Source organism: Neoarius graeffei, chromosome 23 (genome assembly GCF_027579695.1).
Source record: "Neoarius graeffei isolate fNeoGra1 chromosome 23, fNeoGra1.pri, whole genome shotgun sequence".
NCBI classification, from domain to species: Eukaryota; Metazoa; Chordata; class Actinopteri; order Siluriformes; family Ariidae; genus Neoarius; species Neoarius graeffei.
The window spans coordinates 42,140,172-42,166,578 of NC_083591.1; the positions used below are offsets into that span (position 1 = coordinate 42,140,172).

The 26,407-nt window shown below is 42.7% G+C and overlaps 1 protein-coding gene across 5 annotated transcripts in view; it reads left to right on the plus strand.

Moving 5' to 3' along the window:
• The window catches only part of ankrd12 (ankyrin repeat domain 12), a 106,657-nt gene that overhangs the window by 66,676 nt on the left and 13,574 nt on the right, over window positions 1–26,407 (plus strand). For 4 of the 5 annotated variants that reach the window (XM_060906196.1, XM_060906195.1, XM_060906194.1 and 1 more), the window contains 9 exons: window positions 3,590–3,703; window positions 11,563–11,704; window positions 12,421–12,492; window positions 13,157–13,303; window positions 13,571–13,774; window positions 14,898–15,040; window positions 17,783–17,930; window positions 18,572–23,211; window positions 23,308–23,406. In XM_060906196.1, the coding sequence (XP_060762179.1) occupies window positions 3,644–3,703; window positions 11,563–11,704; window positions 12,421–12,492; window positions 13,157–13,303; window positions 13,571–13,774; window positions 14,898–15,040; window positions 17,783–17,930; window positions 18,572–23,211; window positions 23,308–23,406 (5,655 nt within the window). In that variant the 5' untranslated portion in view covers window positions 3,590–3,643. The remainder of the gene's footprint in view (window positions 1–3,589; window positions 3,704–11,562; window positions 11,705–12,420; window positions 12,493–13,156; window positions 13,304–13,570; window positions 13,775–14,897; window positions 15,041–17,782; window positions 17,931–18,571; window positions 23,212–23,307; window positions 23,407–26,407) is intronic. The other variant, XM_060906198.1, reaches the window with a different exon arrangement.

Genomic DNA, 26,407 nt, shown 5'->3' on the forward strand with positions numbered 1-26,407 from the left:
GCAGCCCCCAAACCCCAGGCTGTTATTACTGGTGCCACTATGCTGATATTTTGGTCTAGTTAGTTCGAACCTTTCTTTATTTGAGAGGGAGAGGGGATATTACATGAACGAGTGAAAATATTTTCAACACTGGAAGATAAACTTCATATCTTTGTGCCACCGTGTAATATTCTTTATTATATTATATAGACACATCCACCAAAAAACACTTCAAGTTAGTCAAAAGAATTTTCATTTTGAACTGGTTCGCCATTTTGACAGCAAGAAAACACTGGTAGTGACGTCATCGGAGTGAAATGTGCCACTCAGATCCGTGACGCATTTTGTATGAAAAAATGTGAGTTTTTCAACATGAGAAGATGATAAACTTCATGTCTTCAAGCCAACATGTGATGTTCTATTATATAGACACATTCACAAAACCCAAATTTATCAAAACAATTCATCCATTTCCTCACAACTGATATAAAGAGATTTAGGTCACAGTTTTGGTTCTCGTATGAAAGATACAAGTGGCGTATTTCCCCGTAAAACACTCGTGTCCATAGAATATACACGTGTGGGTGTGTGAGAGAGAGAGAGGATGTATATATTATATGGACACATCCACAAAACAAAAAAAACATGCGTATGGGCTGTAGGTATTTATTTTGGATTTCTCTGTATCGAGCTGCAAAAATAAAATGAACAGAACCAAGTAGTCTCTCTAACTTTTTTTTTTTTTTTTCTCTTATCCTGTATTAGTTTATGTCCCATTTATTTGACATAAGTACTTGATGATAATATTCTCACATTTTGACACGTCTGATAAATGTCAGTAATAGTCCATCGTTGCTCATGAGCAGTGTTATGTAGCAGCTAAAGTGTTTATACTCTTCAGCTAAAGTATAAAAAGCTAATTATGTGCATTAATACCAGTGTTTCCCACAGACCAGGTAGCAATTTGTGGTGCTCTACTGTGCCGATGAGGGAATCGTGCGCGGTGGAGTCGGTCACTGGGGTGTATGCAAAGTGTTTACAGTGGGCGGTGTTCAAACACACAGTATTTTTCTTCAGAGTCACCTGCTGGGACTATTTTCAAGCTACAAGAAGCATTTGAGATTATTCAGTTCAATCTAAATTCTTTTAAGTTCTTTAAGAGAAGACAGCTAAAACAATTTTTCCCAGAACCCTGCCTGGTTTCATTCCTCGACCCAACTTTACATTACAGGGCAGGCCATTAGTTTGCTGGGCTTGATGTTGGTGGAAAACCTGTCTTTTAAATTTATGAAAATTACTCACCAAAATTGAAGTTAAAGTTTAGTTTTGACCTTTAGATTTTTGCCTTTTTGGTGGCAATCTTTCAATCATTCTTTAGTTGACATTCAAGGAATAAATTGCAAAAAACAAGCTGGAGGTTTTTATTTTAAATATTGAACTCAACACTTACCTCAACCAATACTAAAATGAAATAAATAGTATAATGTAACAAAATAATAATAAAATAAAATATCATAATTAGATGTAAGAAACCACTTAAGGTAACACCAAGGCAACTAACAATAATGAAAAAGCATTACCCTAATTGGTGCAAAGCCTGCATGCCCTATCAGAACATTTAATTCTGTGTGGCTTCCTGAAAAAAAAACTCAAGTGCCCTATCGTAAGGGAAGTCATTGGGTTCAGGACCATTTATGGAGATTCGTAAGCAGGCTGCCAGGTGTTCTCCTTGGAGCCTATTCCTGAGGTCTGTTTTAATCTATGGATAAAGTACATTTTCTTCATGATCAAAGCACTAAAAATTTCCATTACATCAAAAAAATGTACAAAGGAATACTGAATTTCTATGTGCTTACGCTATTCATAACTGAGAAATCACGCTCGCAATTCTACTTTGCCAATAAAGCTAATAAAGATGTCTCTTAAAATATTCAGATTTTATGCTTCAGATAGCATCAACTAGGCATCCCCGCGAGTATAACATTATTTTATTTAGGCTAGTGGGAAATCCTTATTTATTGTGAATGTCAAGCCATTATTAATAACTTGCATGAATGCTGAAGCGGGATAAACGGGATGATGCAATAAGGCCGGTTCCTCGCATCAAGCTGCTACTGTATGCATCAAAATTGGTTTATAGCCTGACTCCGGGATGTCCGTTTCCTGTAAGCCAAGAAGGCTATGATAAAGCTCATCACAAGCACGACGTAGGCTACCTTTTAAAATAAGGGGTCGGAAGGCGAATCGGGAAGGCTGTGTTATTTTTAATTAGCCTAACAGGCCTACTTGCAGTCCGGGTATATGCGCAATGGCAGGCCTGTGTACATGCCTCTCCATCTCTCTCTCTCTCTCTCTCTCTCTCTCTCTCTCTCTCACTGTGTGTGTGTGGGTGTGTGCGCATGTGAACGAGAAGAAAGAGCATTATGAATGAACGGAGCGATACACAACGGAATTTTTTTTTTTTCAAAATCGCGAGTCTGTGTGGCGATAGGAATCCATTGTGTGGCGCTGCGCCACACAATGGTGTATGTATGGGAAACCCTGAATACAGACTATGGAAAATCAGCAATGACTTGAATCCCTTTGTGGAGTGACTTTTTTTTTTTAATATAGCAGTAGTCTGTGTCCTTTCCAGAAAATATCACCGGTGATGAAGCATCATGTTTTTGCCCTCAACAAAAATGGCCAACATTTTCAATTATGAGCTGTGGTGTTATTCATGTCCGAGGCTGGTTTTATTTATTTATTTATTTATTTATTTATTAACCCCGCCGACAGTAGTCGGAGGGGTTATTATTTTCACCTGCGTCAGTCTGTGTGTGTGTCTGTCTGTCTGTCTGTGTGTCTGCAAGATATCTCAAGAACCAATGGATCGATTTGGACCAAATTTTGTACATGTGTTGCCAATCACCCAGGAAGGAAACCATTAAATTTTGGAGGTCAAAGGTCAAGGTCATGGCAGAACTTCGAAATTTTCGCCCAATGTATTTTAATAGGGAAAAGGTGGGGTTTGCACTCGTTAGAGTGTCCCTGTCTAGTTTATTTTAAACTCGATGAACTGTTTAAATGTATATCGGGGGCAGGATTCAGAAAAGAGCAGCACGTAGTACAGCATGAGAAATAAATGGGAACATGTTGCATTTGAACCAGCATCAACTGAAAAGTTTTGTTTGGGCAATTCAGCGGGAAGTAGATTATTTTCTTTCCCGGATTATTGCACAAGTGAAAGAAAATTGCTGGAGGCCGTTATATCAATCTGATCATTCCTGTTCGTCTGCCAGGTAACTGTAAATATCTGTGAAGCACCACTAAGATCTTTCTATTTCCTCACTATGTCTAGAAGATTCAGCTGTGACCCTGATTTTTATCGTAGCGCTTGTGTAAGGCAAGATTCCTGACTTAGTATTACTCATGACGCCTTATCCTGGCTTATTCAGCTCTTCTTTTTAGTGCTTCCTTTGATGTACGACAAACACACAATCCATGGGTCAGTGCATTCCATTCAATGTGCCATTATTAGGGTGTCTGAACAGAAAGCATGTCAGCTACTGGATCCGATGTCAACCAAATATGTGCCGAGTCTGATCTGAGGTTTTAACTTTAACTGCAGGCCCATGATGAACCCCGTGAGCCGTAGCAGCCACAGCTAGTCAGAAGCTGCACCATGGCCAAGCCGGGGACCGACAGAGATGGAGCCATGGTGGAAAAGACGACTGGGAAGAAGGTAACTCAGCCACTGTGTGGTGGTGTTTTGTTTGTTTGTTTTCCCCATTTCCCGTCTCCCTTTGTAACATTTTGCTAAAGTCAGTTTCACGCAGCAATGTAAATGTTCTTTGATTGCTCAGGGATTTGGCAGGGCGCGCTTTAACATGCAGCTCTGGAAAAAATTAAGAGACTACTGCAAAATGATCAGTTTCTCTGGTTTTACGATTTATAGGTATGCGTTTGAGGAACGTGAACATTTTTGTTTTATTCCATAAGCTACTGACAACACCCACCCACCCCCAATTCCATGTCAAATATTTTCACTTGGAGCATTTAATTGCAGAAAATAACAACTGGTCAAAATAAGATGAAGTGTTTCAGACCTTGAATAACGCTTAGAAATCAAGATCTTATTCAATTTCAAACACCACAATACTTATGTTTGAACTTGGGATGAATTCGGAAATCAATATTTGGTGGAATAACCCTGACCTTTTAATCACCGCTTTCATGCGTCTTGGCATGCTGTCCACCAGTCTTAGGTGACTTTGACACTCCTGGTGTATAATTCAATCAGCTCAGCTTTGTTGACCATCCATCTTCCACTCGATCACATTCCAGAGGTTTTCACTGGAGCTCAGGTCTGAAGATTGGGCTGGCCATGACTGGGTATTGATCTTGTGGTCTTCCAGCCACACTTTGATTGACCTGGCTGTGTGGCATGGAGCATTGTCCTGCTGGAAAACCCAATCCTCAGCGTTAGTAGGAAGGGTGATTTTTTTTTTTTTTTTCCATGATCATGGGGGAGGAAAAAAAAAAAACGCCGAAGTTACGGAATCGCTTGTCTGAAACAGAAAACAGGTTTTTGTCAGCATCCAGTTTCAAAACCTGAGAAATTCAATCCATGCAGCTATACAGCATGGATTGGTGTGGTGGTTTTTTTGGGGGGGAATCAAATCTTGGTGTAAACCGGGTTGTCAACGTCCTGTCATGTTGTAAATGACGCCAGGGCTTATAATGAGTGTGCTTGCTAATTGGATTTTAAAAAAAATAAATAAAGGCATTCCAGCTTTATAAGCAGGAACGCCTCGCCCTGGAAAATATAAAGCTGTCTGTACAGTGGTGATATTGAGGCTCGGTTTGGGTGAATCCTGCTGAAGCGGCTTCCCGTATGTATGTTTCTTTATTAGTTCGTGTTCATTGCTACTTCTGTGACTTGAGTACTTGATGAATTTATGGCAACATTTCATCATACATGCAGGGCTCGACATGTCCAAACCAAACATTTGGTTGTTAAAGCTGAATATTTGCTGAGAATCACCCTTTTTATAGTAATTATTCAAGCGTTAGATCAATAAAGTTCCAAGAAAATGAGTTCATATCACCTCGGTGACCTGGCCGTGTTATTGTTTACAAAATCCCAGGGAAGCCGAGTCAGGGCTCTACATTAACTTTTTAATCCACTTGTCCAGTCGGACTGGCAGCAAGGATTTTCACTAGTATTATGTATTTACTAGTTCAGTGAAAGGAAAGGTGATTTAAAAAAAAAAAAAGCTTATCAAAAAGCAGGTACAGTTATGATAAATGCTTTCATAATTTGTCATTTTTCAATAAAACTTGAACTGAAACAAACTATCCAGCGCCCCATGATGGTGCATGTGTTAGAACCCATTACCTGAGCTACAGTTTTAAGCGTTAGGCTCACCCAAATTCAAAGCTTCTGGAGGAAGAAATAAAGTTACATCTTGATTAATCCAGTAAAACAAAGTATTAATTCATTTTAAAGAAATAAGACTGAAAGAAAACAAGCTGGACATCATAAGGGTCATACTCTGTCTGAAATCGCTCACTTGTTCCCTACGCCCTATAGAGGGAATTACTGTATAGAGGACTATATAGTGAGTGCATTGGTAAAATGAAAAAAAAAATGCTTTTGGACACTAGTCCATCGCACTGGTATTTACATCATTACTGTCGCACGATTAAAACATGCCAGATCAGTCGATTTTTGGGTTTTGAAAATAATAAAAACATAAATGTGTTTTTTGTGATATATTCATATTATACTGAGCGCATTTCCCACATTCATCAATACAAAGTACCTGCATCTTTCCAGGTTTTTTTTTTTTTTTTCAGTCAAGGCTGAATATTTTCTTCTCTGCCGCTACGTTTTATTAAATAAAATTTGAAACTTTTTAATTTGATTTCTTTCAGCGCGACCACAATGCATAATGGGATATATTGCTTTGGGTAGTAACCATCATTGTACACTACTTTTCGTGATGCATTGTGGGATACTTTTGAGTGCACTATATAGGGTGTAAATAATCCTCTTAAGGTTTCAGACAGCACTACAGAATGGCGTCCTCACTATATAGTGAGTAGGGAGTGATTTTGGACACAGCGACGTTGTGAATGAAAACAAACCGGAAGTGAGTTCAGCACTGTCGTAAATTTCCCGTGAAATGTTTTACGACATTTGTAATGATTAATGTGTACCATACGAAAGAAAAATACAATGAATGTCCGAATGAAATGAAGGTTCACCACAGATATTTATATTATTGGGGTGTTTGATCGCCATTTCAATTAATTCAGAGTATAATAATCTATAATTAGGTATTACGACGCGGTTATTTTTACACACACACACACACACACACACACACACACCTGCTGTACTTTACTTCCCCGGAATTTTGTAAACAATAACATGGTGGTGTCACTGAGGGGCTTGAACTCATGTGGAACTTTATTGATGTAACTCTTGAATAATTACTGTAAAAATGGTTAACAGTCTCTAAAAGATATAAAAGCATAAGGTATCATTATATTGTCTGGGGCGTTTATATGGAGTACTTTGTATAGATGTACTATTTATGTAAACTGCTTATTGTTATTTAAGTCGTATTTTATGTTCGATTGCAACTTTTAAGCAAGTCTTTCAGGAGTGTAGCCTTAGCAGCAAGTATATTGGCCCTTTTCCACTACCCTTTTTCAGCTCACTTCAGCCCGACACGGCTCACGTTTCGACTACCTCAGAGCAGCACGACTCAGCTCGCTTCAGCCCTACCCAGCACCCAAAATTCGCACGGTTTTGGAGTGGGGCTGAAGTGAGCCAAACCGAGCCGAGTGGGGCTAGGGGCGTGAGGAGACACTCCCCTGTGCACTGATTGGTGAGGAGGAGTGTCCTCACACGCCCACACACGCCCCGCGAGCACGCTGGGATCTGTAAACACCGTAAACCCGGAAGAAGAATAATTACGAATTACGAGAATTTCTGAAGCCTTATGCGCCTCGCCTCATCTATACGCTCTTGCCAGTATCTGTTGGTGTTGTCGGTGACAACAAGTCACAGAACCAAGACCAGCAACACTAACGACTCCCATCTCCTCCATGTTTATTGTTTACTATCCGGGTCGTGAGACTACCGCTTAAAAGGTCACTGATGTCACTGTTTACGCCGCCTAACGACATCACGTGACGTCCACCCACTTTCGCTAACTCCACCCAATGTGTCCACCCACTTCCAGCCAGCACGGTTCAGCGCGGTTGTAGTCGAAATGCAACTCCAACAGCCCCACTCAGCTCGACTCAGCCCAACTCAGCACCGCACGGCTCAGCCCAACTCAGCCGCGTTGGTAGTGGAAAAGCGGCATAAATAATCTGCACATGAACCAATGACACTGTTAAACTCACCTCAACATGGGTTTTACAGTCGTTTACCACGCCATGGGCAACGCTAAAGTCACCGTTATAAACAGTACAGAGCGCAACACTGTCTGAGGTGAAGTGGGTTTTTTTTTTTCTTTTTTTTTCCCCTTCCTTTTGGAGGGATGGGGGCTCTGCCATGACCCTTCTGGATACACTGAACTGATGGAGTCTCAGTGTGAAAGAGAAGACGACGTAAAGCCCGCCCACACAGAACACTGATTGGTCTACTTAACAAGACAGACCAATCAGGATGTGTGCTCTCTCTCTCGCCGTAAAAATAATCATCTCATCTCATTATCTGTAGTCGCTTTATCCTGTTCTACAGGGTCGCAGGCAAGCTGGAGCCTATCCCAGCTGACTACAGGCGAAAGGCGGGATACACCCTGGACAAGTCACCAGGTCATCACAGGGCTGACACATAGACTAATGCCCCTTTTCCACCAAAGCAGTTCCAGGGCTGGTTCAGGGCCAGTGCTTAGTTTGGAACCGGGTTTTCTGTTTCTCTGGGGCCAGAAAAACCGGTTCCAGGCTGGCACCAACTCTCTGCTGGGCCAGAGGAAAGAACCGCTTATGTCAGCGGGGGGGCAGAGTTGTTAAGACCAACAACAATAACAAGACCGCGAAAGGTCGCCATTTTTAAGTGACGAGAAGCAGCAGCTGTACAAATGCGAAGTCATTTATTATTATTGTTGTTGCTGCTGCTGCTTCTTCCGTGTTGTTTTTGCTTCGATATTCGTGCCAAGGTTTATGCAAACGTAGCGATGTAATGACGTATACAGCGACGTAACTGACGTATACAGCGACATAATGACGTGTCTTCTCTTAGCACCGTGAGCTATGGAAAAGCAAACTGGTTCTCAGCTGGCTCGCAAGTTGAACGAGTTGTGAACCAGCACCAGCACTGGCCCCGAACCAGCCCTGGAACTGATTTGGTGGAAAAGGGGTAACAGACAACCATTCACATTCACACCTACGGTCAATTTAGAGTCACCAGTTAACCTAACCTGCATGTCTTTGGACTGTGGAGGGGAAACCGGAGCACCCGGAGGAAACCCACGCGGACACAGGGAGAACATCCGCACAGAAAGGCCCTCGCCGACCACGGGGCTCGAACCCGGACCTTCTTGCTGTGAGGCAACAGCGCTAACCACTACACGACCGTGCCGCCCTAAAAATAATCATGTCATATCTAATTACAGATTATTAGAGTTAGAATTGATCAAAATTGCCATTTCTCCAATCAAAAACCTCAATAAAAGAAATATCTGTGGTGAATCTTCATTTCACTCGGATATTCATTGTGTATATGAATGAATGCATGTTCTGGTTTGTTTTCATCCTCCACGTGATTTTGTCCTTCGAATCAGAATCAAGTTTATTACCAAATCCGTCCTCACATAGAAGGCATTTGCTTTGGTGCTTGGACAGTAAAGATAAAAGTATTGGGGGGGGAAGACAAAAGTAGTTATAGAAATGGAGGAAAAAAAAAAAGAATGTACAAATTTGAAAAGTGGACATATTTAAAGGTTATGTGCATGTTTTACTGGATTAATCAAGATGTAACTTTATTTCCTCTGGATGCTTTGAATTTGGGCGAGTCTACCGCTTAGCTCAGGTCATGGGTTCGAACAACACATGGACCATAATGGGACACTGGATAGTTTTTGTTTATTGTTGCACAGAGTTTTATTGAAAAAAAAAATTTAAAGCACAGTGACTTATCATAACTATACCTGCTTTTTGATAAGTTGCGTTAATCACTTTTCATTCATTGAACAAAAAAAATACATGGTAATTAAAAGGTTATGGTCAGGGCAAGTGAAAAATTTTGCTGGACAAGTGCATTAAAAAGTTAACGTCGAGCCCTGGTTTGTTTGTTTTTGTTTGTTTGTTTTTAACCTAGAGAAAGGACAGAATGATGTATTTTGGTAACACTGAGTTAATATCATGCCTTTTATATGACCCTGTTGTTCAAGTCTGATTGGTCAGAAGGTGTTGATTCCTGTCCGAAGCTCTGATCGTAGTTCCCGCTGCAAGGTTTATGTTAATACACTCATTCTGTTATATGGTCTTTTTCTTTTTAAAATCAGTTTCTGCAAAGAGATGTTTGTTTAGCGTTTTTGGAAGGAGTCTCCAGTGTCCGTGCTTCGGAACAGTGCGAGTTTTCCAACATGGGAAAGACGGAGCGTTCCTCCCCCCACCCCCCAGTTTCTCTGTAACATGACGAGCTGCATTTGTACGATTTGTCAAATGATAAACAAATCTGTTAGTGTAAGAGGAATAAAACAACGAAACATGCCGTTATTGGAAAATAATCAGCTGTGGCGTGGTTGCGCTATCCTGTCGTTTCTTATTTTCCGATAGACAGCATGCTCCTTTTGTTTTTGTTTCATACATGGTTGTAACTGCAATTATCAAGCTCTTTTAGTCCTTTATAAAATACCGCTTTTATTATTTTATTTGTAGTCAATAACAAGTTCTGATGTCCATGCTTATGGAGGTATTTCATTGATGATAAATGATTCTTTAAAATTAATTTGAAAACACACAATTAATAGCTATTTAATAAATAGCTATTTAAGCTTCTTCTTTTTTTTTTTTTTTAAGTTATTTCAGGGAAAACACATACATGACCTTTTGGTCTGTGCATGCTCTAGAAATAAACGCAGGTGGGTTGGGGGGTTTTTTGTTTTAAATTTGGTGTGAATCATTTTCAGACTATACTGTTGTAAATCAGACAGTGCAGTCCATTCAAACGTTATTAGAGCCAAAAACATCTCATCTCATCATCTCTAGCCGCTTTATCCTTCTACAGGGTCGCAGGCAAGCTGGAGCCTATCCCAGCTGACTACGGGGGAAAGGCGGGGTACACCCTGGACAAGTCGCCAGGTCATCACAGGGCTGACACATATGGCCCTTTTCCACTACCCTTTTTCAGCTCACTTCAGCCCGACACGGCTCGCATTTCGACTACCAAAAACCAGCACGACTCGGCTCGCTTCAGCCCTGCTTAGCTCCTAAAACTCGCACGGTTTTGGAGTGGGGCTGAAGCGAGCCAAGTGAGGCTGGGGGCGTGAGCAGACACTCCCCTGTGCACTGATTGGTGAGGAGGAGTGTCCTCACATGCCCACACACGCCCCGCGAGCACGCTGGGATCTGTAAACACCGCAAACCCGGAAGAAAAATAATTACGAATTACGAGAATTTCTGAAGCCTTATGCGCCTCGCCTCATCTATACGCTCTTGCCAGTATCTGTTGGCGTTGTCGGTGACAACAAGCCACAGCACCAAGACCAGCAACACTAACGACTCCATGTCCTTCATGTTTATTGTTTACTATTCGGGTCGTGAGACTACCGCTTAAAAGATCACTGATGTCACTGTTTGTGCTGCCTAACGACATCACGTGACGTCCACCCACTTTCGCTAACTCCACCCAATGTGTCCACCCACTTCCAGCCAGCACGGTTCAGCGCGGTTGTAGTCGAAATGCAACTCCAACAGCCCCACTCAGCTCGACTCAGCACGGCACGGCTCAGCCCGACTCAGCCGCGTTTGTAGTGGAAAAGCGGCAATAGACACAGACAACCATTCACACTCACATTCACACCTACGCTCAATTTAGAGTCACCAGTTAACCTAACCTGCATGTCTTTGGACTGTGGGGGAAACCGGAGCACCCGGAGGAAACCCACGCGGACACGGGGAGAACATGCAAACTCCGCACAGAAAGGCCCTCGCCGGCCACGGGGCTCGAACCCGGACCTTCTTGCTGTGAGGCGACAGCGCTAACCACTACACCACCGTGCCGCCAGCCAAAAACTCGAATGGTGAAAATGAAACCATCGCAGTAAGACAAGCACTCGGTCTCTTTCACGCCTTTTTTTTTTTTTTTTTAATGCAGATCAGTGCAAACCTGATTTTAGTCGTACCAGGTTTCAGTCATTTGGTGCGCTGGTGTGAAGTTTTTATATCTGTCAGTGCTTAGATGTGAGTTTGAGAAATGAATGTTTCAGTTTAATATGACTGGCTTTATTTAATGTGTGTCCGTGTGTGTTTTTACGTTGATTGTTGGTGTTCCACACTGCTATGAAGAATTCAAATCTAATAACAGTTGGTTTTTGTTTTGTTTATTATTATTTTTTTTTTCCTTCCCCTCTGCAGAGTAAAGATAAGATCTCCCCATTTACCAAAACTCCAAAGTTGGATCGAAGTGAGATTATGGGGAAGCCGAAGTCTTCCATGAAGCGCAAGCTCTCCTTCAGTGTCAGCCCGCCCCGTAACGAGGAACAGGACTCGGACACAGGTCAGTTTTGTTCTGGTAGAAAATTCCAGTCGTGTTCGTGTGCCTCTCTGCTGCCTCTTGTGGATAGTTCTGGAAAGAGTTAAACATACACACTGTACCGCTGTGCTTTTTTTTTTTTTTTTTCTCCCTCCTTCTCTGGAGTTATATAACAGTTGAGCCAGTGTATTTGAATGTGGAAGACAGGGAAATGATATTCATATGTGTGACTAGGAGAGCAACTAGAAATAGCAGTTTTGACTGAGACTTTTTTTTTTTTGGTAATAACGTGGAATTAAAGTGTTTCTGCTACTTCGGTTTGTGGATAGTGGACGTTAATCTGTAGGCAGTGGGGTTTACTTTATTCCATTATAGAAAAATGTAACGAATGTTTTGATTTATGGATTTTTCAGTTTATGCGTACAGAACCTATGCTTGTTATCCTAATAGGAAGCGAATCCCTTTTGCTACATGTAGGAAATGAGGAGATAAAATAACCCTTGAGGAAGGGGTAGATCTTGCCATTTTGTGATACTGAGGTTTTTTTTTTTTTTTGGCTTTCACTGGCGGCACCGTCTTATGCCATAATGATGCGCATTGTATTTTCTGCTTATCTGAGCAAGAGGGGGAGCGAGCGAGTGTAATGCAATGCTCTCCTCTCCCGTTCCCTCTCCTCCCCCTTTCCACCCCTTCCTCCTCCTCCTCCCCCTCCTCCCTGCTTCTCTGCTTCTGCACTGTAGATGACTCTGACCCCGGCCAGTCAAGCGATATGTGGGGAGAGAGATTACTTCCTCCCTGCAGGATATACGCAGGTAACTGCCTCAGCTAAATCCGCTGCTCTGCTGCGCTGCTCAAAGGCAGCAAAATGACCGGCAGAGAAACTCAAGCTGTTTTTCAGACTGCTTAACTCAGCAAGCATGGGCACCATATTGATGTGCGTCATCCTGAAATAAATCCCAGCACACCCTCTGCCTGACGTGTTTAATTTTTGCCATATAACAGTTCAGGTTCAGTGATGTAACTTTCTGTCTGGGAACTGCTGTCTTAGGAAACACTAACTCCTACCGCATGAAAATTCTGTCATCTAGCTCTTTCCATAACTGGGTGGGGGATGCAGTGATTGCATTATCTTCTCTTGTTGCTGAATTTACAGAGATTTTTTTTTTCCCTCCCCTTTTTTTTTTTTAACAATGGTTAATGGTTAATTGGTTGTTTCCAAGCATACATGTCTGATATATCAATTTTACATGCATGCTTTTAAAATCCTGTGCGCACACATTTGAGGTGACTGATTTCAGTGAATAATGCATGCATCTAGAAAAGCTTACACCACTATTCTTATCTGCTTTGTTTTGATATTTGCTCTGCTCTATTCTAGAAACCTTTTCAAAACCAAAACGATGCTTTCAGGCTACCACAGTGCAGCTGATGATTTGTGGAATTCAAATTGCTTTTGGTGATCTTCTCTTCATGCAGAAAAAGATGGTCCTGATAAAAAGAGGGTAAAAAAGGAGTCTGGGAGCAAGAAGTCCACCCCTGTGAATATTTTGTTCGGTTACCCACTGTCTGAGCGTAAGCAGATGGCCCTGCTGATGCAGATGACGGCAAGAGACAACAGTCCAGGTAACTGCAGCTGCCTGGCATGAACGGTGTCCTTTTATTTGACATGTGGAATTGTCAATTTTCTGTTGAAACTTGTAACTAGGGATCATCCAGTCATACAGGATGTGCAAAACATATCCTTTTTCAGATTGCAATAAATCTTTTTGACATGCTATCTTCATATTCCACTCTTATTCTAACTGACACTGAGCATATGGTAAAAGTTTTTGAACTCCCCCGAGAACATATTTCCACATGTAATTTACAGTATTATTTCGTTCACTGCAGACACCACACCAAGCCACCCCTCCCAAGCTCCAGCAGTGCAGAAGAAGACGCCAAATAGCTCCACTTCACGTCAGAAAGACAAGGTGAACAAGAGGAATGAGCGTGGAGAAACACCGCTGCACATGGCTGCTATCAGAGGGGATGTCAAACAAGTCAAGGAGCTAATTGGATTAGGGGCTGATGTAAACGTGAAAGATTTCGCAGGTAACATTTTGTCTTTTATGCAAGAATGCATTATTTTTTTTTTAATCCCCTGCTGGCCGGAAGGGGGATTACGTCGTTGCGATTTCCGTCCGTCCTGGGAAGCGTGCTCGCCTTCTGAAATCAACTCCTCTTACAATTTTTGGAGGAATTTCACGAAACTTGGCAGGATTCTTCGTTATATGTCAGTAATATGCATATTGCAATTTTGTTAAATTCGGTCACGCTTTACCAGAGTTACAGCCCTTGATTAACAAAATTATACTTTGACAATTTCACGAGAGTTTGTTTTCCTTCTGAAATCAACTCCTCTCAATTTTTGGAGGAATTTCACGAAACCTGGTAAAAGGCATTGTTATATGTCATTAGTATGCATATTTCTTATTTTGTTCAATTTGGTCGCATTTGACCAGAGTTCCAGCCCTTGATTAACAACCTCGTACTTTGACAATTTCATGAAGGTGCGCTCGCTTTCTGACATCAACTTCTCTCTCAATTTTTGGACGAATTTCTCGAAGCTTGGCAAAAGACCTTGTTATGTGACGGTAATACGCATATTGCGATTTAATTTAGTTTGTGAAAATTTTACCAGAGTTTTAACCCTTGATTAAATAACTTTGACAATTTCATGAGGGTGTAGGTTCTTCTGAAATCAGCTCCTCGTACAATTTGTGGAGGAATTTCACCAAACTTGGCAAAAGGCTTTGTTATATGACAGTTATACGCATATTGAAATTTTTTTTTTTTATTTGGGTAAATTTTTACCAGAGTTATGCCCTCGATTATTAACAAACTTTGGCAATTTCATCAAGGTGTGCTTGCTTTCCGAAATCAACTTCCCTCACAATTTTTATCCCCCGCTGGCTGAAAGGCCCGAAGGGGGATTATGTCATGGCGATGTCAGTCCCAGAAAGGGTACTCACCTTCTGAAGTCAACTCCTCACACAACTTTTGGAGGAATTTCACGAAACTTGACAGGATTCTTTGTTTTATGTCAGTAATACGCATATTGCAATTCCGTTCAATTCAGTTGCATTTTACCAGAGTTATGGCAGAGTTGGCAGCGGGGGATATTGTGCTCTCAGAGCACTCTTGTTCTAATGAATGATCATGTCTCTTTTTGTAGGTTGGACACCTCTACATGAAGCCTGCAACCTTGGCTACTACGATGTAGCAAAGGTTCTTATTGGTGCAGGAGCTGAGGTGAACACACAGGGACTGGATGATGATACCCCTCTTCATGATGCCTCCAGTAGTGGACATAAAGATGTAGGTTTCTTTGCAGTGCTCTTTTATAATCTCACTGTTTGTTTACCTCTGCAGTAGCCTGAAAAATAGAGACCTGTGTCGGATCTGATTTGTGAAGTAAAAGAGAGCATTTTTAGCTCTGATAACTTTTTGTAAATTATGTAGCTTGTTAAATATTTTTTGAATGAATGTAAAATTCATAATTACTACAAGAAACCATTCAAACTGATTACCAGGTTGTTTAATTATCACCATTTTTTTTTTTAATGCCAGCTGAGTTACTCTATTTATAGCTCTTCTGTCCGTAAGGCCGATGACCTGTTGCCATGGTGTGGCATCCGTCGTCTGTCCGTTGTCCACGATTCAGTTAAATCGTATCTCCTCTGTCAGTTCTCCACAGATTTCCGTTCCGATTGTTTTGCTTGAAAGAACTCATCACTCCGCACAAACCTTGGTCGTTTTTTTGTCAAATTTTTTTTTTTTGCTAATGAGTTACTAATTAGGCCAAGTTAATTAATTTTCCTAGCCTGGCTAACGCGACTTCAAAGCTCTCCGAGCATTTGGTCTGGCCAAGCTATTAAGCCAAACCGTTTCCCAGAGCCCGTGGTTGACCCGCCTCCCTGAAATGCCTCAGTTTGCTACTGGTCGAAGCCAGAAAAGGCTGTGACGAAGCTTAAACCAATCACATCACTCTTTCCTCTGACGTATGCGACGCGACGGGGCTAACTGGTAGATTAAACTCTTACCGGAGCCGGTCGGGAGCAAGGCGAAAACGGCCTTCCTTTCAATAAATACCTCCAGGGCTGCTCTTTGCTCCGTTTTCAATGAGAACTTCCCGTTGAATGCTTTCAATACAGCATCTACCGTTGTGTTAAAGGCTTGCCGCTGCTCCATGTTCGTGATGTGAATGAAGCGCTTCCGGCATAGATTCTGTAAACAATCTATGGCTTCCGGTCGCAGTTCTACTACGTCACTGCCTTGAACACGCCTCTACCCAGGGCCGTTGGAGATGCTCAAAGTTGATTGGTTCCCGATTTTTCGGGAGCTTGGAAATGCTGTAGATAGCCTGCCTGGCCAGACTAAGCTCGGAACAGGCCCTCGTGTTGCGTCACGCTTAGGATGGGCGGGCCCAGGCTATAATTTTCCAGCCCTCTCGCTAGAATTTTATCTCCTCTCATTTCTCATCCGGTTTCAGTTCTGATTGATGTTTTGGGTAGATCTTCCCTTGAGGAAGAAAACTTGGTGGTTTTTTTTTTTCCCTGTTGTTGTAAACAATTTGTTTACAACGTTTTTGTTTTTGTTTTATTTTCAGTTAAATTGTGTCTCTTCCCTCAATTCTCAATGGATTTCAGTTCTGATTGTTTTCTTTGAAAGAACTAGATCTTCTGTACGAAACTTGGTCATTTGTTAGCAAAACATTGACAATACAATTAGTAATTATTGTATCTCAAAAGTCAAAGTCCTTCCCGCACCATACATGGCGCATTTGGCAGCGCTGATCTCAGTTTCGTAGCCCTCGGCCGCTCGCCTATATTACATAGCTAGGGTTACAGTGTGTGGGGGGGGCGAGTCCTCTGGCAACCGTGAGAGTTTGAGTCCCCACTCGCATCTGTATTGCAGCGTGCCTTGCCAGGTGGCAGTAGGCACCGTTTTTACAATGGTCTTTGGTATGACCCGGCTGTGAGTACAACTCACGATCTCCCAATCGAGAAGCGGACACTCAAACCACTAGGCCACTTGCTGGTGGGATTGTATCTACCAAATAGTAGATTCACATTCATGACCATGTTTCCTGAATCAGATTATACTGTTCACCATGGTCATGGTTTCATAATTCGTGTTTTCATGCTTTTAGGTACAGTTTGGTGTTTCTGTAGTGTGGTAGGTCACAATCAAGATGGATACTACACAACATTAGACTCTATACAGCATGCATGCTTGGCGTTATAACTATGCAGTGAAGCATTCGATTTCAGTTCTGACCGATGTTTAGGGTCGATCTTGCCTTGGGGAACAAAATTTAGTCCTTTTGTTGATTTTCCTGTTGTAAACGCTCAGTGCGTTTACATGCACATCCAAATCGAGCTGCTGTCGGTAATCGAGCTAAGGGTCCCAGCAGGGGTGCCAGAGAAATCCAATCCTACATGCACACAAGGAAATCGAGCTATTGTGTGAGGTACATTGTGCACCCGAGCCACAGGTGGCGCTACACGCCCCATCGTGTTGGTACGCTTCCGGTTGTCGTCATGAAGAAGAGCTATTCAAGAGTATAAACAAAGTTATCAGTTCCGTGTTCACAAGAAGAACGAGAAGTTCGTTCTCCTTGTTCCTCCTGACCTCTTCTGCTGCTCGCTACTACTACTGTTGTCATGCCGACCGAGGCTGTTGTGTTTCCCGCTTGTGGTCTTGTCACTCGTCACTTCCGGAAGGGGCAGTGCTGAAGTAAGTAGCTCGACTACGTAGCTCGATAGGGTTTACATGCACTAAGTAGCTCGGCTACAATCGCATAATCTAGGTCGCGTAGCTCGATTATGAGAAATCCAGTTCGGTTCAATTTCAGCCGAGCTAAGGTGTTTCCATGGCATTTAGAACTTCGATTTCAGTCGAGCTACGGCAGAAATTCGATTTTTCTCTATGTGCATGTAAACGCACTCACTGTGTCATGATGGTTGGTCCTCTGTCACATTTCAGTTCTGTTTGTTTTGGTAGTCGTGGTAGTTTTGATGGCAGGCTAGATGAGCTGCTTTTTTTTTTTCCTTCCAGATTGTGAAGTTGCTCTTGCAGCATGGAGGGAATGCCTTCCAGGCAAACAAGAGAGGCGAGCGGCCAGTAGACGTTGCTGATTCTCAGGAGGTTGAGCAGCTACTGAAGGGGGAGATCCCATTGTCTGACCCAGATGACAGCTGTTCAGGTACAGGGACATTCACCTCTCAGTATCTGCACTACATAGCAAAAGGTTTGACACTTGACCGTCACACCCATGTGTGGTTCTTCCCCAAACTGTTGCCAGCTGAAAGCACACAATTATATAGCATGTCTTTGTATGCTCCAGAATTATAATTTTTCCTTTACTGCATCTCATGGGCCCAAAGCTGTTTCAGCATAAGAGTGCCCCTGTGCATGATGTGTGGCCCATGAAGACATGGTTTGCCAACTGGAGTGGCCTGCACAGAGTCCTGACCGCAACCCAATCGAACACCTTTTGGGATGAATTGGAAGGCTGAGTGCACCCCAGGCCTTCTAGAAAATTTCAGTGACCTCCCTAAAGCTCTTGTTGCTGAATGAGGACAAATCACTACAGCCAATGGTGTGGTCAAATGGAAAGCCTTCGTAGGTTTTATTTTATAACAGCAAAGGGGAGATAAATTTGGAAAGGGATGTTCACATATATGGGAGTGATGGTCATGCGTCCACAAACCTTTGGTCATATTGTGTTATTTAGCTTAGTTTTGGTCTGTTTGTTGTCTGTGAGTTTTGCTATTGCATGCTTACATAATGCCTCATGTTTTAAGCCTTTTTTTTTCCATCTTATGTTTGTACTGTATGTTACAGACTCTGAGGACCCTCCATCAGTAAACCCTTCCAGTGTAGATGAAAATCTAGAGTACTCCGACACTGAGAAGGACTCCGATGGCAAATCGAATGCAGCAAAGGGTACATCTTCAGTGTCTGGTGTAGATGAGTACGAGTTCAAGGATGAGGAAGAGGAGGAAGACCTGAGCAAGGCCCTGAATGACCGGCACATCCTGAGACGAGAAGCACGTCAGAAAGAGAAGGAGGAAAAGGAGCAAAACCATTACACGTCCAAACAGTCCAACAAGATTGATCAGACGGTGTCATCCTGCAAATTAAAAAAGCCAAAATCATCCCGAGTCCTCTACTGCAGTTCAGATAGTTCAGATGGTGAAATGGATGCGCCGTCAGAACGAAAGTGTTCACCAACCAGGTCGCTCTGCAACGACACTCACAAAACGGAGAGCAGGACAAGAAGAGAAAGCTTAACCCTAATCCCAGCAGAAAAAGGCAAGGCAAACAAGAAGAAGAACAAGAGCCAAAGCAAGAACAAGGAAAATCAAGAGGTTCAAGAGGACGGAAAAGAAAACAGCAAGTCTCTTTTGTTTTCCACAGCGACAGTGTCCGACAACTCTGATAAAAGTGTTCGGGAGGAAGACTCTTTCAAAATGTCCTTCAGCCCAAAGGACGATTCATCAGTGCACCTCTTTCACTTGTCGGCTGTGAAATCCCCAAAGCTCGGTTATAGCCAAACTGACAAGCAGATGACGCCACTAAAGCAGGAAAATGCTAAGACTTTTGTCTCCATTGGAGATGGATCCTGCCCTATGGATGGTGTCAAGTACAACCACTACACAGATTCTGACTACACAGAAGGTTCCAGCAGTAAAAGCTGTAAGCACAAGGACAAAAGCAAACATCACAGCTTGGATGGAGATGACCGAAGCTCCAGTCCTTTTAAAGATGCCAGTTTAAGCAATAGTATGGATGGCTCTGAAGGAGCTTTCAGGAAGGCTGACAAAGATGGTAAGATTGTCAAGAAGCATAAGCTAAAACACAAGGAGAAGGACAAGTACAGGAAAGACTACGAGTCCGAGAGAAATCGGCACCGCCAGAAAGAACTACGGAAAGATGGACATAGGAACATGGAGTTCGACCGAGAGTTTTGGAAAGAGAATTTTTTCAAAAGCGACGAGACTGAAGAACTTAAAGGGAAATGTGAGACACCAGACAGTTGTTCTCCTCAGAAATCCCTCGACTCGTCACCAATCAAAGAAGAAAAGGTCACGTTAAAAGACAAGCATTCAGTCTGCAACAGCACTAAAGAAAGAAAACAAAAAGATGAGCGAGAGAAAGACAAACTCATAAAAAAAGAGAAGAAAGAGGTGGCATATAAAGATGAAAGAGGAGGGAAGGAGGGGAAAGGAGCTGAAAATGATGACCGGTCAGAAACTCTTAACTTGTTACGAAAGTCTGAAGACTCTCTTCCAAGTCCTTGTGTAAAAGAGGAGGTAGAAGACAAACCTCTTACTGGAAACTTGGTTGATCATAATCAGCTGGAGACTACAGAGAAGAGCTCTCGAGAGAAAAATGATAAACGGCTACCCACAAAGGACAGAGAATCTGAAAAATGTGAGAAAAAGCAAGCCGAGAAAGAAAAGAAAATCAAATCGGAACATGTATTGGATAAATCGGACCTTCACAACTCTACAGATCGCTGGAAAGAGAGGGACAGATTAACGACCACGTCTAATTTGTCTGGTGAGAAGAGTCACAAGGAAAGTGAAAAACTTAAACCCGTGTCCGTTACAAAAAAGCATGAAGAAAACAAAAAGGGTAAGGACAAGCTTGACAGAAGAAGTGAGAAAGAACGACAAGAGAGAGAGCATTCCTCAAGTGATCACCGGGACAAGGATAAAATGAGTTCTGAAAAGAAAGGCAAGGCTCCTGAGAAGAACGCTGATCACGGCAAAGTTGATCGAATTAAAGAAAAGGAAAGAGAAAAAGACAAAGACTCTGACAAGAAGAAAAAAGAAAAATCAAAAGAAGCCACTCTGGCCTCTTCAAGTTCGAATCTCAAATTTCTTTTGGAAGAGAAAAAGGGGTACATGTCCGAGAGCAATAAAACAGTCATCTCAAAATTAAAAGAAGAGGTTATGAAAACCCCCGAGAGAGACCGGGACAGACGGGAGAGGGATCGAGATTTTGAAAGGCATCGGGACCGGGACCGAGAGCGGCACAAGGAAAAGGACAAGGATAAAGAGAGGTCACAGCAGAATAGGGATAACAAACTCGTTAAAGCCAGACCTATTGAATCGGAGTCAGACAGGTCTAAATCCAAAGCCTCCCCAGCACAAAAGGAAACCCGTCCCAAAGAGAAAAGATTGGTTAATGATGACCTCATGCAGACCAGCTTTGAGCGAATGCTTAGCCTGAAGGACCAGGAGATTGAGCAGTGGCACAAGAAACACTTGGAAAAGATCAAACAAAAAGAAAGGGAAAGGCTGAAACAACGGCCAGGAGCTGACTCTGGGAAGCAGAAAAACAAAGATAAAGCAAAAATTTCCACTTCAAGTGAACCGTGTGCAAACAAAGAACTCTTGCGCTCCAAGAGCTCAGAAATCCCAGAGGCTTCCAGTCGTGAGAAGAGCTTAAAGGATGCAACCAGCGGAAGGACACTTTCGCTAGATGCGAAGAACCTGTCCTGTTTTGGAAAGACTGGTCCAGTCATAGAAAACAGCCTTAGTCGATCTCCAAGGCCTGACAGTGAACGATCTGGTATCATGTCGAGATCAGTGTCCATGATCTCGGTAGCCAGTTCAGAGGATTCCTGCCAGGCTAGCATGCTAACACCCAGACCCACCGAGTACGACTCTGACCTCAATTTGGAAGCATCCGACTCCCAGCCACCTTTCCTCCAGTCTTCCCTCGTAGTTCAGTCCTCCAGATCACCACTTGTTAACGATAAAGATACCAACAGTCTTCCTGACCTAGCTCCTGGCAGTCGAACACCGCTGTCCAGCAGACTCGCATCCCCATACTTAAGAGCTGTCCTGGATGAGGATGCTAAAGCTGGTCCATGTGAACCAGACAGACTGACTGAAGACTCTCAAAAAGCTGGTGATGTAACATGCTCCAGCGAGGAGCCTGGTAAGTTACACCAGACTGAAGCTAGTGGAGCAGTCACACAGGAATGTCTTGGTAGTCACAACTCGGTGTCGGCACCTCTCCCTTGTGCTATACCTGAAGCTGAACATTCTGTTGGTGTTGAGGATGCGTGTGGCAGTTCAAGCAGCCAGTCTGCATGCGTGTCCAGCTCTCGAGATACTTCAATAAAGGATCTCTCAGGTCAACAAACTAGCCTTTCACAAGCCAGCAGTTTGTTGCCAAGTACAGTCGAGGTCAGCAAGCTAAACACTGGAAATTTACCAGAGCAAAGTGGACAAAATCAACCTGACAGCTCTGACACAGAAATGACAGACTGCTCAAACAAAAATTCCTCATTAGCACCTGCGTCCCAGGTTGCATCAGCTGCGTCCTTGCAGCCAGAGCAAAGCTTCACCACCAAAACGGCTACGCAGTCAATTAACCTGAAGTGGGATTCTGTCTCGGAACCCAATAATGACCACCCGTTAAGGACAGACGTCGATTTAAGACCAGAGCAAAGAGCAAGAAGTCTGTCCATGGATTCTGAAAACATAATGGAGGACAGAAGTATGGAGCCGGTTTCTGGTGGGAGCAGAATGGATTGGACAAGTAGCCAAGCGCCGTCGATTAACTCTTACAGGACCAGTTCTGAGGAGTCGACGAAAACACTGCCATGTGCAACCAGTGTGGTCAGAGATTCTCAGCAGGTTCCGGAAAAGACTTCACTAGATGACTCTAAGATAAGTCTCTCCAACGAGAACACAGGTGATGCACAGCTGGAGAAGAATGAACATAGTTTGCCTGTCCCTGCAGTTTCAAATGTCCCTCACTGTGCCAGTCCTGAACAGACCCCTGAAGAGCCAATGGAAGTAGTGGGGGAAGAGCCAGACAATAGCCAGGCTGTTGCGGAGACTCAAGTAGAGAAAGCAGTGGCGACAGAGGATGCGACTCAAACTCCGCCTATCCCAGATGTTGACGTAGAGATGCCAGACCAGCTTACTGTTGACGAGAAACCAGCAAAACCAGGTACTCCGTCAGACGGAGATCAGAATCTGGGCTGCACTGGGGTTCAACTTGATTCGCAATCGGAACTAACCAGTGGAGCAACATCTGGAAGCTCTTCTCCACTGTCGGTGGCCGACAGAGATGGGGATCCAGCTGGAGCCAGGACAAAAGCAAAGCCTCTGGATGAGGAGGTCGACATCCAGGTCACTCATCCAAGAAAACGAAAGATGCCCAGGGTTTCTCCTTCAACCCAAGCCAGCCTTTCAGTCCAGCAGATTAAGGAAAAGACCCAGCAGTCTTTAGCAGCAATCGTGGACTCCCTAAAGCTTGAGGAAATTCAGCCGTACCAGACAGAAAGGGCTAATCCGTATTACGAGTTCCTGCACATCCGCAAAAAGATTGAGGAGAAGAGGAAGGTGTTGTGTAGCGTCATTCCTCAAGCACCACAATACTATGATGAGTACGTTACATTCAATGGGTCCTACTTGCTTGATGGGAATCCTCTGAGCAAGCTCTGTATTCCAACGGTGAGCCGCTTACCTTTTTATGTGCGTGTGGTAAATATTTTTCAGTGTCTGCCAAACTAATGTATGAATTCACCGATTTTTCTTGATTTTTATTAGATAACGCCACCACCCTCACTACCTGAACCACTAAAAGAGATGTTTAAGCAGCAGGAGGTTGTGCGCATGAAACTGCGCTTGCAGCACAGCATCGAAAGGGTAAGTGGCAATTTCTGAATATATGAGTAGCACGCTGTGTGAGCACAATCGCTGTCAGGCGCATTAAAATGTAAATAACTTTTCTAGAATTTCACCAAAACTCATAGAATTTTCAGCATTGTAAGAGAACTCCCTAAAGTATTATTCAGCAAAACCCCAGAATGATGGCACAAATCTAGAATTTTTAACAGAATTTTAGTTCTTAAAATTTAACGTAATTATGGACGTCACGCGTAACATTTACACCCGTGAAAAATCACTTTGAAATGCTGTTTTGAAAGTTTTGATCAAATATTCTCTATAATAAAAAAAAATCGCTTGAATATTATAAACAGTCTTTTAATGTATCAAAAAATAATTTTGATAAAGCAAAGAAATTCGGAAGAAAATTTTTTTCTTTTGCTTGTTGTGTGCGTCACGCTACCAAAATCTAACTAACCCCTTCACGAACAATTCCAACTTTCATGGACTTGTAGCGCGAATAAACCTTTCAAAAAAATATATAATACTTCTCACCCAGTAAATTAGAATCCTGGTGATTTATATCCTCGTAGCTTCAGTAGATCTAGAGATTGAGGGCGTATTCACACCTACGTTGTTTGGTCCGAACCAAATTTCCCTTGGTCCGGACCTTTTGGGTTGGTCTGAATACAAACCACCGAACTCTGGTCCAGACCAAACAAGCGGACCGAGACCGAGCTGCAAGATCGGACTCGGTCCGGACCAAAGGAACTCTGGTGCGGACCTTTTGGAGGTGTGAAAGCAGACCGGACCTAATCCGACAGTTTTGCTTTTTTTGTACCTCGGGAGCTTCCGTCGTTTGTCGAGCATTATGGGAAACAGAGTCTTGACACTCCACCGCAAAGTGCAAACACTGTTTCGGTTGTCAAGGGAACCTTACAACAGTCGTTCAGTCATTCAGACCAGTGGTAGGCTAGACTACAGAGCACAAAAAATGAGTAGGGGGCAAACGTGGGCCGAGGAAGAAACGCGTACCCTTGTGGATATATGGGCAGATGTCCACATATCTGAGCTTTTGGAGAAAACACACAAAAATGCCGACGTGTTTGCTGTATTCAGTGAGAAAATGAAGGAGAAGGGGTTCACGCGCTCCCCAGAACAATGTCGGCTAAAAGTGAAGAAACTCCGTCAGACCTGCATTAAAATCAGGGACATTCTTTCAAAAAGTGGCGGTACTAGCGACGCAAAAAAGAAATTCATCTATTACGATGGATAAGGCGAATATCCCGACACGTACCTCCTCCGTCTTGCGTGAAGAGCCAGAACTGTCACAACATGATGTGCGCTCATCAGCGCTATCCTCCGTAGCCGCCTTGCCCTTTGTCGTCGTCGTTGATAAATTACTTGTACAACAGCATAGTAATCGCACAATTGTGAAAACAGTAAAAACTGGAAAAAACATATAGCTTTGATGACATTAAAAAGAATAACAGCACGGAAAGCCTCCATGACTACTTTTGAACTTAACGCTTTGTGCGCGTGTCGTCTCTGACCAATAGCTGAACGACCTCAGGGCGCGTGGCTTTGTTGACAGATTTTGGTCCGCTTACTAAAATGTACAGTGTGAAAGCGAACCGCACCAAAATGAAAAAATAAAAAAAAACATTTGGTTCGGACCAAAGCAAGTGAACTATCGAACTATCCTGGTCTGAATACACCCTTAGTCGATTTAGTAAATCCCAAACGCTGTGAAATACGCCAGCCATCTATGGTGAGAAGTGCTGCTGTAGTTGAGAAACTCTTTCCTCCCGCTTCCAACTAACTACGTGACCCATACCAAAATAACAATGTCACACTCATCACTTAAGGATGATTTATGCCAAGTTTCACGGAAAAATACAGCGAAATAAACTTGCTAGAAGCATTTTTCAAAATCCCAAACATTATGAAACATTTCTTGTAGGATTTCAGGTTACATATTTCGAGAATAGACAAATTGCGGCGCAAAAGTTTGCCACTAAACTCGCGAAAATACTCCATCCTAGCGAGTTTCACAATCGAACTAGGCTACGTGACAGTCCGTGACCACCCAGGAATGTTCTAGAAGGTACGCTTCTAGGCACGTGCGATCGAGAAAGATGCCACGTGAAGGTAGTAAAGGTAGTATTTCCACTGTCTTATAACATTTTTGCTTGTTTTAGCGCGATAAACAATGCATTATGGGTAATCATTTAAAATGCTGATTTCAAGGTTAAAATGGGTAAAAACAACTAATTTATATAGATATTGTAAAAATTATGCCTGTTATTTCAGTACATAAAATCAAAACCTGAATTTTTTTTTTTTCCCTATGTTAAACCATTGTGCATCTATAGCATGCTACTCATCTTACCATGTACTTATTGACCGAGTTAGGTCGGGCCGCACGGGAACATACTTGGCTCGAGGTCGTGCCGTACGAACCGAGCGCATCAAGGTCCGTATGAACAACCAAGAGCCAAATGTTTTCCCATCCGGCCCGACCTAACTCTGTCAATAAGCATTTTATCATGTGACCTTTTTAACTAACGTATGCAGTGGGGAAAACTATGAACGACGGTGCGCGAAACACGAACCCATCAATTTTTATTTGATTGACAGCAAACTATTTATATGCTGAAACACCTTTTGCACAAGTTTAAAATAACAGGTTTGAGTTCCATAAAATACAACTGACCTTTACTGTTCTTTCGAAACAAAACGATTTGAAGAGAACATCGTCAGGAAAAGTCAATTCAAACTCGGGTCAGCTCACGGAGACGTCATCAATACAAGCTGAAGTCTACACAAAAGAACTTTGAGTCAAGTCAGTTTAATCTTCATCTGCTGATGGCGTTTTTTCGGAATGATGGATGTGCCCTTGTATAAACAAGTGAATTTCTTTACTCAGAAGCACCGTTTTTTCATTTTCTTCGACACTTTCAGCTTGTTCAGTTAGGTCCGTGTCTGATAAATCATCTGGATAATAAAATTCACTTTCACTGTGCTCAGTTGTGTCGCT